The 15636-nt window shown below is 47.1% G+C and overlaps 1 protein-coding gene across 8 annotated transcripts in view; it reads right to left on the bottom strand.

The window, feature by feature from the left end:
• ATP8A1 (ATPase phospholipid transporting 8A1) overlaps window positions 1-15636 on the bottom strand; it is a 224196-nt gene that overhangs the window by 19827 nt on the left and 188733 nt on the right. For all 8 annotated transcript variants that reach the window (XM_049092867.1, XM_049092869.1, XM_049092868.1 and 5 more), the window contains one exon: window positions 15410-15517. In XM_049092867.1, the coding sequence (XP_048948824.1) occupies window positions 15410-15517 (108 nt within the window). The remainder of the gene's footprint in view (window positions 1-15409; window positions 15518-15636) is intronic.

Below are 15636 nucleotides of genomic sequence, written 5' to 3' on the forward strand. Positions count from 1 at the left end.
TCTGGGGCTCCCCCCTCCCCCAGGCCGAGCTTTAAGGAAGACCGGTTCGTCACAGTATCAAAGGAATCGAGCGGCGGGAGCTGCGGCGGCGGCTGGCAGGTGTCCCGGCCTTCCCCACCTTACGGCTCGGTACACGCGGCTCAGCGCTGCCACTGACCCGGGGACTGACCGCTCACCTCAGTTTGTTCATTCCGGAAATGGACACAAATATCCTTCTTGTAAGAATTATTAGAGCCTGCCCGGGCATAATATATCCCTTTAGGAAGGGGAAATTATTCCGAAAACAGCCCTGTAAATCTTGCTTGGTTGTTTAGCACAGGGAGGGAAGGGCAGCGAGATAAATTAACACAAATTCCAGGGAGGTGAAGAGTTCATGCCAATAATAACGAAAAACCAAGAAGTGATTATTAAGTGTCTAGATAAAGCTTTATGAAAGGACTTCTAAGCTTAAGAACAGTAAAAAAACAAAACAACAAAACAAAACAACAAACTATAAAAAGAGGCTTTAAAGATCGGACTCATAAAAATGTATAAGCTCCACACGTTCGAAAAGAACATAACGAAAAAGCAAATGGTAAGAAACTGGGCGAATGCCACAAATATATGAAATCCGGCCTTAATATCTGCTTATAAAAATAGACCATTTATCTTCATAAGAATAGCTAAGGACCCGACACATTAGGCCAAAAGACCAGAGAAGGTATTCACGAAAGCCGCAGCAAGTAATCAATACCACGGAAAAAATGTTGCGCCTGTGTGTCGTCATAGAAACAGGACAGATCAGATCAGATTGGAACAATTGACTGTCACGGTTGGTGTGGGAGAAACAGCCCTTTGTAACGATTTATATTTCCGTTGGCCACGTCCTCGCCTCTGGAGAGGCATTTGGCAACGTGCATCAAGGACGTAAACATTCATTCCTGCTAATCGGATAATTCAATTTCTGGAGCTGCGTGTCGGAACTTGGGACAGCTTCTGCGGATAGGTTCGGATCCCGTGGAATTGCTCTGGGGTTATCAGGCCTGAGAGCACGGCCCCCGAGAAGCCCGTCAGGGCCCAGGCCGTAGTAAGGGGATAACCGAAACCCCAGCAGCACCCTCCTGACGCGTCACACTGCACGGCAGCACATCTGAGGCTTTGAGACGCCACCGCAAAGGACCCTACTGAACAGCTACCTGTTCACTGATTCATGGCTTTATTTAAGAAATCTCTACACCCAACACGGCGCTCAAGCTCATGACCCCGAGATCAAGAGTCACGTGCTCTTCCAACCAGCCAGCCGGGCGCCCCGCAACGGTTTTCTAAGTCAAGGTTTCTAAATGTAGTCATCCACCATGGGGCACTTTTGCCACGTTTTGCTTACGCACGCCTCCCGCCGAAGTACTTGTGGGGAATGCGGATACTCGCTGTGGGTTCTGGTAGGGAGGAGAACAGCCATGAAAGCCGTGAAGGCCGACAGGTCACCAGGCGGCTGGTTCCGATGCACTTCCACATTGCAGGGTAGCATCCCCGCTGTTCAGGAGGCCGGGCACAGGCCGTAATTCTTACACGATGGATTGTCCAAACGAGCCCTGAATAAAGGGGAAGGTAAGGGATCCTAGCAGTGTCCGCGGCTTCTGTTACCAGTAAACACATCCCCGGGAAGGCTGGCGGCTTCTCCTCTTATATGGGGACCAGTCACAACCTCGCCCTGGGGTTCACACCGCACGGGGACTCGGAACTCGACACATCTCAAACCTCACGCACGCTGCTCCCCACCCCGCCCCCCAAACCTGCTCTTCCGTCGTGCGAACTGTCTAGGGAATGGCTTCATCACCAACTGTGTAAGACACAGACACAGAACCGGCCTCCATTCTGGTCCCTTCACACCATCGGGTTCTGTGCTGCTTGACATCTTCGGGCCTATCGGCTTTTTGGCAACCCTGCCGCCGTCATCTCTGTCCAAAACGTGCCCAGAAAAACAAAAAACAAAAACAAAAACAAAAAACCAAAACGTGCCCAGCCTCCTGACAGCCTGCAAGCTGGACTTAGTGACGCCTGTGGTGCTCGGCTTCTAGCCACGTCTCCACACTGCAGTCAAAGGGATACTTCCCAAGTGCAAATTAGATTTTAGCGTTTCTTGGATTAAACCCATTCGGTGGCTTCATACTGCCCCGGGGGGTAGAGTGCAAACTCCTTTATATGATCTTAAGACCCCGCCCACGTGACTTCTGCTTGCTTCCCACGTGCCATCTCTGAAGCCAGCTCCCAGCCCTCGCTACACACGGGTGCTCCAGTTCTGGGAAGGTGCCCATGCTTACTCCCATCCTTGGGCCCTTTCCTTAAAAGTAAACAATTTTCCCATCAGATGGTACCTCCCTCCTTAGACGCCGCTTAGCTGGCTCTACCCTGGGCTTCTATTTCTATCACCCATTTTCTAGGTGCTCCTTTGTCTTCCAATTAGACCATAATCTCTTTAAGAGGAAGAAGTATATCTTGATGAATTCTCACAACCAAAGTGCTCAACCACCGAGCAGGTGCTCAGTAAATGACTATTGAATAAATAAATTCTTACAACCCAGTGTTTGGAGAGACTGAAAGAAACACCAGAGCATTGGGACCCTGCTCCCGAGATGTGGCGGGTACAGTTGGCTTGGCTTTCCTGTGTCCTGGCGTGGAGCAGTTACAACTGGGTGTTTATGTGACCTGGGGAGCTGGGATAAAAGGTGGATCCAGCTCCTTAACTGTCCTTTTTCAACACAGGTTGTCTTTTCTGTAAAAAAAAAAAAAAAGCCAAGCAGCAGGACTGCCCAGCTGGCTTAGTCAGTAGAGCGTATGACTCTTGAACTTGGGGCTGTGGGTTCGAGCCCCCTGTTGAGTGTAGAGGTTACTTAAAAATAAAATTTTAAAACGAACAAAGCCGAGCAACATTCACTAAAAGCGAGGCGTGTTAAACTACCCCCTGCCCCAGCCGAACCAACAGAAATATTTTAGTGAATCAGGGAAAGTATAACTGGAAATGCTGTAATTTGGGGGGGGAGTCAGGAGAGGACGTAGAACGGGCAGGAAGAGAACGAAAGTCTCCTCCCAACATTAACGAAGCCTTTTATCAGCTATGTGAATCCTTTGCAATGTCAAATAATTAGAAGAATCTATTCCCCCCAGTCTTCCCCATCTCAACAAATAGACTTTATCCTTCTAGCTGCTCTGGCCAAAAAAACTTAGAGGAGTCATCCTTGCTTCCCGCTTTTCTCCCAAACTGCACATCCAGCCTTTGGCAAATCCCATCTGCTCTACTTAATAACAAAATCCGCATCCATGGTCACAGCAGCGTCATTCACAACAGCCAGAAGGTGGAAGTATCAATAGATAAATAGGTAAGTGAAATGCGGGCAAATAGGTAAATGGATAAATGAAATAGATAAGCGGATAAACTACATACAACGGGGTATCAGTCTAAAAAAATTTTTGTTTTTGGACACATGCTGTAACAGATGAACCCTGCTGAATGAAATCGGCCGGACACAAAAGGGCACATTACAGATTCCATGTCTGTGAGGTACGCGCAGCCGTCAGATTCAGAGACAGAGAGTAGAGCAGTGGCTGCCAGGGGTTGGAGGGAGGAGGGAACGGGGGTAATTGTTTTTTGCGTCTGGAGTTTCAGTTTGACGCTGATGGAAAAGTCCTGGAGACGGATGGTGGCGATGGCCGCACAACGCGGCGAGTGCATCCCTAAACCGTACGCCTATAAAGATGTTTGAACTGATCAACAGTCAATTAGGTACATTTTGTCAAATAAAAATGTTGAAAGAAATTAATAAAAACCGTCCTCCCCACCCAAATCCGGACTCTGCACACTTCATAGCCCTTCCACCCTGGCCTATGTCCCTACCAGGTCTTTTGATCTCCGGGCAAGGCCACTTTTTGGTGGTGCCTCCATGACCTCTCCACCTAGAGCTGCACCCCACTCCTACTCCCACGTCCTTCCTACCCTACGGTTCTCCGTGGCACTTGCCACCGGCCAACGCACTGCACGACAGGCCGATGAGACTCACCCCCCCTCCCAAGAATATAAGAACCTGAGGGCAGGGATTTTATCTTTTGTTCCCTGCTGTATCCCCAGCAACTAGAAGAGCCCTTTGCCGCATCACCGTTGAAAGAATAAATCGTTTGATCCAAGTTAAGCGTACAGATTAAGGTAAACCCCCCGCAGGACTGGCATGTTAACAGTGCCTACCTCCGGGCAAGGGGCAGTGCTGCTTTTTTCCCTCTATTTTCCAAAGTGTATTTAATGAACTCTCAGCTACTCACATAGATCAAAATCACGAGTTTTACCTTAAAAAGCAGAAATACCGTCAATTTTCACCGATGGGTGAAACATTCAAAATAGTTATAATAAAACCGCTATTTTCAATTAGACCCTAGCCTCTCTTTCCACGTTTAGGATTCTTTTCCTAGGCTCACTTACAATCACGCAGAGAAGATGTATTTTCTTTTTCTTTTTCCCCAAATGGTTCTCTGATTGGGAAGAACGGATGATTCAATAGTGATCCTCCCATCCAGGAACATGGGATGTTTATTCAACTTTTTTTTTTTTTAATATTTCTCTCACTTCTCTAATTTTCTAGCTCTCTTCTCACTAACCATATACACAACTGGCTGAAGTCTCTCCTGTTGTTGCTGTGAATGGGATCTTTCATTTTCTTTGCATAGGAGGGCTTATTTTTGAAGACTTAGGGCTTTTCCAAGGGAGTTAACAAATTTTGGGGAAAAAAATCCAAACGTTTATTATATATAGCTTCTATATCCCATTATAGAAGGCGCTTCTTAGGATTTTGGTCAATAGGGTGTTGGACCCAAGAGTGTAACTGTTTTTTCTAGCCATCTTGTTCATGAAATCATTTTCATAAAAGAAAAGTCAATGCTCAACTTTAGGTTTTCAGAGACTGTTCCCTTTCATACAAATTTTCTGGGTCTTTCCAACCACATTGCGGCTCTCTTCTCCCTACAGCCCTTCAATGCTTCGTCTTTGCCCGGGATGCTGGACACTTCGTCGGAGAAGGCGGACTCTGTGTTGCTATATTCCACTTTCACTCCCATCTTACCCGGCCTGTTACTCACGTGGTCTTTCCTCCTTTGGTTCCTTTTCTCAGTCCCTCCTCTCAGGGGCCTGGGAGAGCCAGTGCTCTGAACCTGAGGTATGACGGTGGCTTTTGGTACCCTGAAAGCTGAAACTCACAACTTTAACATCTGTATTTTTATGGCAAAATAGAAATTTTACGTCAAAAGGACACTAGTGTATCAAGATCGTGCTTTCTCCTGCCAACAGAACCACTGACGTATGGGAACCTCATATTGGCTCACCAAAATCAATGCTGCTTTCAGACCGGGCTATTTGAATTTAATCTCACAAACATTTCTGAAAGGTGTCTTTGGGTCCAAGGCCCAGGAGACACCGTGGTGTGGCACTGCCAGGGTCTCTAAGTTGTGCGAGCCTTTTCTATAGGCTTGAGCCTTTCTGTCTAGATTAATTGTGGTTCCTAGCTCTGGGGTTGAATCTGGTGGTACCTAAGTCATCACTGGGTCAGCACTCTGTCGTGCATTCACACCACTTTGTACCTTTACTGGAGACAAATTTCAAGTCCATAGAAGCGTTGGCTTGAAGACACGAACTTCCACTGAAATCCTTCAGTGGCCACACATCTTGGGTCGTCTAGCTCCAAACCTCCCTCTGATAAAATCCAAAGATGGAGGAATGCACATGCCAAGGTCCACGTGGCGCTTATCACTGAGAAAGGCCTTTGATGTCTTATTTTAGCTGAAAAGAAATTCTTGCAAACCTTCAGTTATGTCATATTTATGTCAAAATTTAAAATGTCTTTCCTCCTTTACTAGTTTATTATTAGCATTTATTTGTCAGGTCCTCTGACCCAAATCTTTATTGTACGGCTCTCAGATACTTTCTAGAATACTATGTATTTCACAAAGAAAAGCCATCCACCCAGGCTTAAAGGAATGACATTAATGACATGAGAGTAGCTTTCTGTGACCTGGTCTTTGCTTAACTTTTCAGTTTTAGCTCCAACCTCCAACCATTTCCTGTGGTGGCGACCCCAAACTCCTCCTTTGCTTGGGCTGTTTTTTCCTTGGAAAGTCCTTCTCTCGCTTGCCTTCTTGGACAGGCTGGGAACAGCAGTAGCAAGAAACTATCCAAACTACAGCCTAGGGGTTGAGGGTCCCCTCCTCTGCCAGCCCCTGTGCGCCGTGGGCACAATACTTAGCACCCTGCTGGAACTACCTGCTGATCGGTTGTTTGGTCCGTAAGACTCAACCTCAAGAGGACACTCTTTTCTCACCTTGTGATCCACTGACACCCAGTATACGTCCTGACACACGGGCGCTCTGTAAATCTCAGTTGTGTGGAGCCAACTCGGGCTCTTACACAGGATGAATTATTACTTTCTCCATAAAAACAGAGCAGAACACCCAGAAAATAGGAAGGGTGTTTTGAATAAACTCCAGTATGCTTGCAATTATTCCCAGAAGCTCTTGATTATTTAGAGACAAAGAAAACCCTTGGCTTATTCCAAACAAACAAACAAAAATCTGAGAAAATAGGATTGTTCCAAATCATAGAAAAAACATGCAGATCAGATCCCAGCTCATAGCATTTATGTGCTTTTTTTGCACCCCACGGACATCTCTGGATGGTGGTGAGGGGCTGCAGTGGGAGGGATCACTCTGAGGGACTCCGAACCCATATCCAATCTAGCTGTATGATGCAAGGAGCAGCCTTTGCATCTCCACCCTCTGGCAAAGGAGGAATGAGAAATGATTACGAAAGATGTTCAGAGGAAAGGGACAGAGAGTGAGTTAGTTGGGACCTGAATTGATAAGTTAACTTTTTTTTTAAAAAAAAGGAAGCAAAATTTCACTATAGACCAATATAGACTGAGAACTGAAGACACAAAATCCTCTTTCTAAAAAAGAATCGAGACTGCCAGGATATGTGTGGCTCTGAAACTCTATTTTCTGGGGATCTAGTTCCCAGAATAGTGAAAATAATTAAGAACAGAATTTGTTTTATTTTGATTGTCCTTATTGTGCTATTAAAAAAAACTGAAAAGTAGAAAAATGAGGGCAGAGTTAGTAACCAAATATTCTTTTTATTGTAAGAAATATAATTGAAAAATGTCATGATCCTGGATGAAGTTGTGGGAGACAGGGTCCATCACTCCAGGGCTCAAGCTCCTCACTTCCTCTATCATTTCTGTAGTTCTTTAGAATTTTGTGATGGCTCTTTATTTTATCTCAAAAACTATCTCGTAGAGCACCAATTCTTCAATCACTAGTAGTGCAATCTGTGACACTGACCTATAGATTTCAAATTGTAGAAGATCATTTCTAAAAATTTTAAATTTACTTTCCAGCCTTACTGAGCTATCACCGAGGTATAACATTAGGTAAGTTGAAGGTGTGCAACGTGTTGATTTGGTATGTTTATAAATTGCAAAATGAGTACCGCCAGAGCATTAGTGAACACCTCCGGCCTGTCACATAGTTCCCATCTCTTTTAGGAGATTATTTTTAAAAAACTAAAAAAGTCAAAAAGCACTTAGCTGTAAAAAAGGCCTGTAAAAGCTGTTAAATGGCTTATTTTGAAAAATCACTAACTTTCATGGTAAAAACTCCTCGTTGTTCCCCAATGCATCCCCTCTCCTCTTCTTAGGTGCAGACCTTGGGTTCTTGGCTGGACACTTTGTCCTCCAGCTCTGACTATATTCCCCTGGCTCTCCTGTGGCAGCTAGCTGTGGTCTAGCTCTTAGCCAAGGACACTTAGGTGGAAACGTGGTGGGCAAGGTCTAGGAAAGAGTGAGAAAGAGAAAGGGTTCATCTTTCTTCTTCCCTTTCTCGTTGGCTGGAATGTTGGTAAAACAGCCAGAGCGGAAGCAGCCACTTTGGGCTGACGAGGTTGGCAGGGCAGCCAAGAGCAGAAACCTGGTTTCTTGATGACTGTGTAGCTGCCACAGCGGCCTTGGACTGCATGGCCATCACCAAGCTTCTTTTACATTTAATCCACAATCGCTTTTTCACTGAAGCATCAAAAAATATGCCACGAAAGAACTTGTGCAGCTGATACGTGCTAGGAAGCCGAAGTGAGAACATGGAACGAAGCAGCTCCTGACCACTCCCGGGCGATCCCTTTATCTTACTCTAACCCAGAACGCCAAGACTTGTGTTCAGTGATAGGATTTATTGAAGCAGATCACACAGCGACGTGTGGTTCCCTTCATGAGCCCTTCCGATGGAATCTCTCGCTTGTCCCTCAGAACCAAGCCATGCTGGTCTTAGGGGTGGGGATGCTGAGCTCGTGGGGGCGCCGCGCCCTCTGCCTGCCTCGCAGACTCCTCACAGCACCCTTGGGCGCCCTCTCGGCTCAGCATTCCTGCCCCGGGGCACAGGTACCTGCTGCTCTTTCAGTCCCGAAATGCTCTTCACACACGCATCATTCTGACTTTCAGCGTAATCTTTCCTTCTTCAACAAGACCTTCCTGGGGCGGCCGTTGTCCGTCTCCCATTTCCCACAGCACCCCGTTTTCTTCCTGCCACTTTGTGAAATTACCCTTAGCCGCCTGTGAACTGATTTAGCGAGGGTTCCTCCCCCCACTCCCTGGTCGCCCCAGCCCTCACGCTAGCGGGGATCCGGCCGCACCAACACGTGCTCACGGGACGGCTGACTGGCGAGAAGGGGCGGCACTCTGCCCTACAACAGCAGGTTCTGTCCCGTCTCCTACGGTTTGCTCACCAGAGCCGCGGCGCCTGATGTTCTGACATCAACGTGCCGCCTTACAGGCGGGAACGGGTCCCAGTCTATCCTGCGTCCTGCTGCCTGACACGGAGCCTGGCCCGGGAAGACGCCGGGCCCACGGGCAGCAGGCCGCCCCGCAGAACGCCGACTTCCGAACGGCCCGCGTTGCACTGCAGTGTCACAGCCGCCTCTCTCCTCCCCTCCTACTGCTCCCACAAGGGCTTCTCTACGCAACGGGCTTGGAGGTGGCTATGCAGCCGGCTCCTTCTGCGCTGCGAGAACCCGGCCGGCCTCCCGTGCTGCGGGGCACGAGGCCTGCCGACCAGCGGCACGACCTGCTGCAGGAGCTCCCCGCCTTTGGCTCCCTGAGGAACATCTGACCGAGTTCAGGGTAGTGGTTCCCTCTAGGCTACTTGGCTCCCCCAGTAACCTTGGACAAACCTCCGTCGCATCGTCGCATCATGACACTGCCTCACCCCGTCGGCAAGGACTGGACTTGTGGCCCATAAATTATTTCATGCTATCTAGGTGATTAAAGGCGGACAGATGAATACAGACTATTTTAACCAGGAAATTCCTCATATGTAAAGTAATTTATTGTGTTGGTAAAGGGGGCAGTGGCGAGACTTGGGAAAATCATGTCACTAACGTAGTGTATTAATACCTTTCCTGCGGGGGTGACACCAAAGGGCTCAACAAAGATTTTTATTGTTTTTCAGAGAGACTTTACAAACCTCAATCAAGAGATCTGAAATTCTGTAAAACACATGCTCGTTCCTTAACTTCAATTTCCTTCGGTAGTTTTATAGATCCCTTAGGCCAGGGAGAGCAGAACCAGATGGCGCTCGGGGGGACCTTACGGTGCGCGTCTGCAAAGCCACGACACATGGAAAAGTCTTGTCGAAACTAAGCTTCTGGTATCAATCGTGATATGAGATGATCCTTGATGTACACAGCTTGCTTTTTTTTAGTTTTTAATCTGGTGTACTAGTCATCCTGGCTAAAATATTTTCTTCTGGAAATTAAAAAAACAACACCACCCCCCAAACCCCAGTAACATCATCTAGGCACGTCGGAAAAGCAGGCCAGCATATGTTTATATAACATAGCACTTCTCACCGGGGTCTCCCTTGCCCCATAAATTGTTGTCCTGGTGTGAAAAAAATACAAGTCAGGTCTGAAAAAAAACAAAAAAAAGTCCTTCTCTTAAATCACAACCATATTTGTGAGAGGAAGCCGGCGACATATTTAAAGTCGCAGCAGAGCCTGTCACACTGTTTTTTTTCTTTTTCCCCTTCCTCGATGATTTCTTAGTGTTGCATGTTCTATCTCCGTATGATCCACTGCCCTGCCTCGGACCCTGACGGCCGCTTTTCCTCGGGACAGTTAAATATTTCAATAGTCCACGCTACCGGGACACTCGTCAATCACCGTCGTCGATTCGCCATCCGGGACAGAGACGGAGAATGGCTGTAACGGCAACAAAAGTGCGAAACCATCGGAGGGAAGGTTCCCACAAGGAAACACCCCGGCCACCGACGGGGGGCCACCCCATCCGGCCGTAGCTGGAGACGCCAACGCCGAGGCGTTTGGACAACAGATTCCTGGGCGTTCTCGAACGATGGTGGTGGCGTTCTCGATGTTTTTTTTGAATGAGAGGGATATTATTTATACTATTATTGGTGTTAAGAAGAGGCAAGCAGCCAGGATATGGAGCAGGATGGAGTTTATTTTATTTTATTTATTTTATTTTTATTTATTTTTTTGGAATTTCTTTATTTTTATTTTTATTTTATTTTTTTTTTGAGATGGAATTTCTATGCATGTGTTAGGGAGTCAGGCAGGTATTGCAAAAGGAGGACTGGAAACCCAGGTGCTTTGGAGAAGAGATGGGATCACGTCTGTGACTGGCTAACTTGGGGAAACTGGTTGGGGCCGTGGGTGTCGTGGGAACAGCTGCTAAATCGGGGAAATCAGTGGAATGCAGGGAATCAGGCTGTCGGAAGGAAGAAATAAAAAAAATTCCCACCTGGGAGCAAAGAATAGCAAAGGGCCCAAAGGAAAGGTGTTTAGATCCCAATGCATTTGAGACAAAAACCTGGGATGAAGTCTCTGGGCCACCTGCCGTTGCTCCGCTTGCCACAAAGTTTCGTCATACAGATTTCAATCAAACAAGGAATGCCTGGGAGCAAACAGTGCCCGGGGAGCAGTGTGTGTGAGCCATTGTCCCCCCTCCGTGCTGCAAGGATTTTCCTTCTGTCTTCAGCGGGGGCTGTGGGGTGAACCGTCAGATCCGGACCCAGGTGTGAATGTGCGTCCAGCCGAACAGAGAGGCATGAGACCCGTACCTGCAAGCTGCCGGATTTGTGGGCGGTTTGCACCCCGAGGTCCCGTTGACTAGGGCGAAGGAGTCTGCGCCCCGGCGACATTTACGATGTTCCGTGGAGAGAACGGAGTGAAGGGAAGCCCACGGAGAATCTCAACCGCAGGAGCTGGAAGGTGGCCGGGGAGACGCAGGTGAGCTCCTGCCTTAGGGTCACCAGGCCCGACCGCACGGAAAGGGTCGCTGCAGGGGGTGTGGGATCCCGCGCTGCCGCCAGGCGTCACTGCCTATTGGCTCTCTAGACGCTGGAAGACGTCCTAGGGGCGCGAAACCTGCCTCTGGGTCTTCTCTGCGTCTCAGTCCTCTCACCTGTACACTGGTTACGACAAGTCTGCAGTGAGGACCCGGGGACCCGAGGCCCGGCTCATCCTGACCAAGTTCACTGACAACACCGGGCGGCCACGTGCTTTCTTTCCCTCTCGCTCCTCCTGTCCGGCCGCGGGCACAGCTTATCCGCTCTACCTCCAAAGGGCTTTGGGAGTCTGGCCACGTCCACGGCTGCCGTCCTCCTGGGCCACGCACCACGATCTCCCGTCGGGCTCACGGGGTGGCCTCTCACACGGGCTGTAACCCAATAGCCACGGTCCTACCATGAAAACCTAAGTCAGATGCCCATGCCCCTCCCTCAAGTCCCTCCAATGGCTCTCGCCCTGACCAGAAGTGAGAGCCACAAGGCTGTGTGGGGAGCACAGCTGACAGCTGGGTTCTCCACCCCCTTTGCCTGCTGTATTTTCCTCTATATGCTCATCTCCGTTTCACTTCATTATTTTGTCTTTTTCCACCAGAAAAGTAGGCTGAAAAACCTGACGTTTTGTCTGTTTTATGCACCAACGAATCCCCAGTGTCTAGAACCATGCCTGATGCATTGAAGAATCTCAACAAACGGTTGGTGAATCGACTACATGAATACCTCTGCACTACCCTGTAGGCCCTTATTAAGCTCTCAGGCAACCAAAACATGCACACATATTTAATTAATTGCTCTGTCTTAGGAGGGATTGCTGCCCCATTAATATAGGAAAGGACTGGAGTCCTAGGGCACATGCAGCGTTGGCATCAGACACTGAGACCCAGCAGTGGCTTTCCCAGGAAGTCAGTACACACCATGCCACGCATCCCGTGGGGTAGCCCTAAACCCCGGGGGCTGCCCAGGCCATGCTGCATTACGTGGGTCCCGTAAAGCATGTCCAGCTAAGGAGGGCTAATATTTACACCTACCCCGATCTTATTTATAATAACATATGACTACATGTAACACTCAGTAATATATGTGATCTACGACAGCATTTTGCTAGGAAAGTTAAGAGCTGAATAAGTGTTATTCAAGATGGTTGGCCAACTATGTACATGCACATACATGCAAACACTGGCACATAAATGCATTTCTCCTATATTTGCTTGTTTGTATGTATGCACGTGTGAATGTGGCTATATCTTTAAAAAAAAAACTTTATTTTTTGAGAGAGAGAGAGAGAAAGTGAGAAAGGAGGGGGAGAGAGAGGAACAAGCAGATTTGCACCAAGTGTGGTGTGGACGTGGGGCTTGACCCTGAGGTGATGACCTGAGCTAAAACCAAGAGTCGGCCGCTCAACCCACTGAGCCACCTGGGCGCCCTTGTATCTGGCTCTACTCTCTTTAAAACATTTTTTTAAAGATTTTTAAAAAATTTATTTATGATAGACATAGAGAGAGAGAGAGAGAGACAGAGACACAGGCAGAGGGAGAGGCAGGCTCCATGCTGGGAGCCTGACACAGGACTCGATCCCGGGGCTCCAGGACTGTGCCCTGGGCCAAAGGTAGGTGCGAAACCACTGAGCCACCCAGGGATCCCCTCTGGCTCTACTCTTGATTGAAATATAGAATTTTAAGCTTCGAAATACGTAAAACCTAAGGGTGGTTGCCTCTTTCTGAAACTAACTGGATTAGAGAACTAGTGACTCTACATACAATAAAAAAGTTCAGAAATCGAGTGCCGCTACACAGATTTCTTGGCATTTTGTACCCAAAACCCAGGAAACAGTAAATGTAGATGACTACCTATCCTCCCTGAGGATCTGAGTGGCATTTTGATTACATGCTATTTTGGGAGTTGTGGGGCTCATTTGCACGCACGCACACACACATTGAAATGCTTAGTGAGCATAAGTACTATATAAATTTAAAGCATTTTCTCTGAATAAATTCAACAGACTCACATTTCGCACAAGCTAGTCAAGCCCACAGGTAAATTAATCCACTCGTCATATTTTCAGTGGAGCACCAGCTATTTAAACATTATATTCGAGGAATCAGTAGCCATAAAAATAACAAGAAAAAGAGCCGCTGTTAGCGCTTCCCACTGAACACGAAGTGAACAGAAACGTGATGGAGTACTGACAGTCATTTCACTTTGAATTAGACACAGCATCACCGCAAGTCTCTGGAGATGATACGAAGTTTTGTGTCTGAGAAATACCAGGAATTCTACAGGCAAGGGGAGGATTATATTTGGTTGGCAAGAAGCCAACCCAACTTGACACTTGTTCTAGAAGTAGGCGGTCAAAAACTCAGCTCTTGTCATCAAAGCTGTTGGCTCCAGTTGCTTATACTACCTGACTCTCAGCACCTCTGGTGTTCCCCATCTTGAAGGTAAAACATGAAGAAATGAGATGGAAAAGTCAGGTCTAGTGAAAATGATCTCAAATTGAAATCAGCCTCAGGGAAAAGCAGGTCCGACCAGACAGCGCACGTCAAATAAAACAAGGAACAGAACCGACTTGCCAAGTGGCATCTTCAGACACGAATGGTTTTTGATTTGACTTCTTCCGGGAAAAGGAGCTCAAGCCAAGGTAAGGAGGAGATGCACTCAGAGCTTCCTCTCTGCTTTCCTCAAAATACATGCTGTGAATTTTCTAGAGTTTGCAGTACATGTTTTATCTTTTTTTTTTAATACATGTTTTATTTTTATTTTTTTATAAATTTTTATTTATTTATGATAGTCTCACAAAGAGAGAGAGAGGCAGAGACACAGGCAGAGGGAGAAGCAGGCTCCATGCACCGGGAGCCCGACGTGGGATTCGATCCTGGGTCTCCAGGATCGCGCCCTGGTCCAAAGGCAGGCGCCAAACCGCTGCAGCCACCCAGGGATCCCTAGTACATGTTTTAAAAAGAGGCCTTCACTCTGGGTGGAAAAGGAAGTGCTTGCTCCTTGATACGTCTGGTTTCACCGTAATAGTATATAATGCCTCTCTCTAATAAATTCGACCACAAAAATTTTTTTTCGAATGTGTCTGCATTCTGCTAATTTATAAAAAGCAGGATGCTGTCAGATAAAATTTCATGAAAATGATCTATAAACCAGACTGTCAAAAGTGAAAGGTACTCAGGCAGTACTTAGGGGCAACAAATCCATGGAAACCACGGGAAAGCTTTCCTGTGGCTGCAGGACAACAATGTACTGTAACGAAGCTCACGTTTCCTTGACTTGCAAGTTACTGTGAGGTCACAGGAAATCCTGAAATGTTTTCCACATTTTCTTTTATACATTTTATGTCAAATTTCCTGCAATTGAAATCATAAACCCTCCTACTGCTGGAATCTCTTCTGAAGGGAAGGAGATCTTATGACACTCCCCCCATGAACACCTAATAACTCAGTTCCTACCAGCGTAACAAGAAACCGAGAGACAGGGTTGAAAATGGACTGTGATAAGGCCGGAACGTCAGATGCCCCGACTCGTTCGAAACGAAAAGCAAGCTGGTATCATTACGATGACTCTCCAGGTGCACTTAATCCAGTGAGAGTAGACTTTTCCTTAGAAGAAGAGACAACAGAAGAAATGGTGGGACTGTCCCAATGACATAAGCCCACCATTCCCCAAATCTCTTCTCCAAAATGTATTTTGTAAAAAAAAAAAAAAAAAAAAGTATTTTGTGCAATTATGGCCAATTTTTTTTTTTTTTTTACGGCCAACTTTTGAAATGGCATCTTCTATGTGGAGATTCTTAATGCGACTCAAGCTCCTGATGACCACATTTTATCGATCTAGCTGTGCTCATGAAAGGATGAATCGGATTTAAGTAAAATGCCCGAGTTTAAAACATTCTCCCAAGATTCATCCTGCGCAACTATGGAATTTAAAAACAGCGTTTAAACGGTCAAATACTACGTTAATATAAATCCAGGCCGAACAATCAAGGCTCATTAATGAACAGTAAGTTTTAAGATTTGTTGGGTCGTGAGCTCCTAGGACACGTTACCTCTCCTGACATATCGGGGGCCATCGGAACGGCGGGCCACAGGGAGGAGTAGATGCCGAAAAACACCACCCAGAGCGCGATGCTGCCCCAAATCGCTATGTGGCTGAACTGCGAAGGAAGGGAACACGGGTCACAAGACGTGTAGTCACAAGGCTGCGTACAGATGCGCCAATGACGCTGTTGCACCTGCCCTTAGTAATCTTATCACTACGTCCATAAAATATCAT

Source organism: Canis lupus, chromosome 13, assembly GCF_003254725.2.
Source record: "Canis lupus dingo isolate Sandy chromosome 13, ASM325472v2, whole genome shotgun sequence".
Classification (NCBI taxonomy): Eukaryota; Metazoa; Chordata; class Mammalia; order Carnivora; family Canidae; genus Canis; species Canis lupus.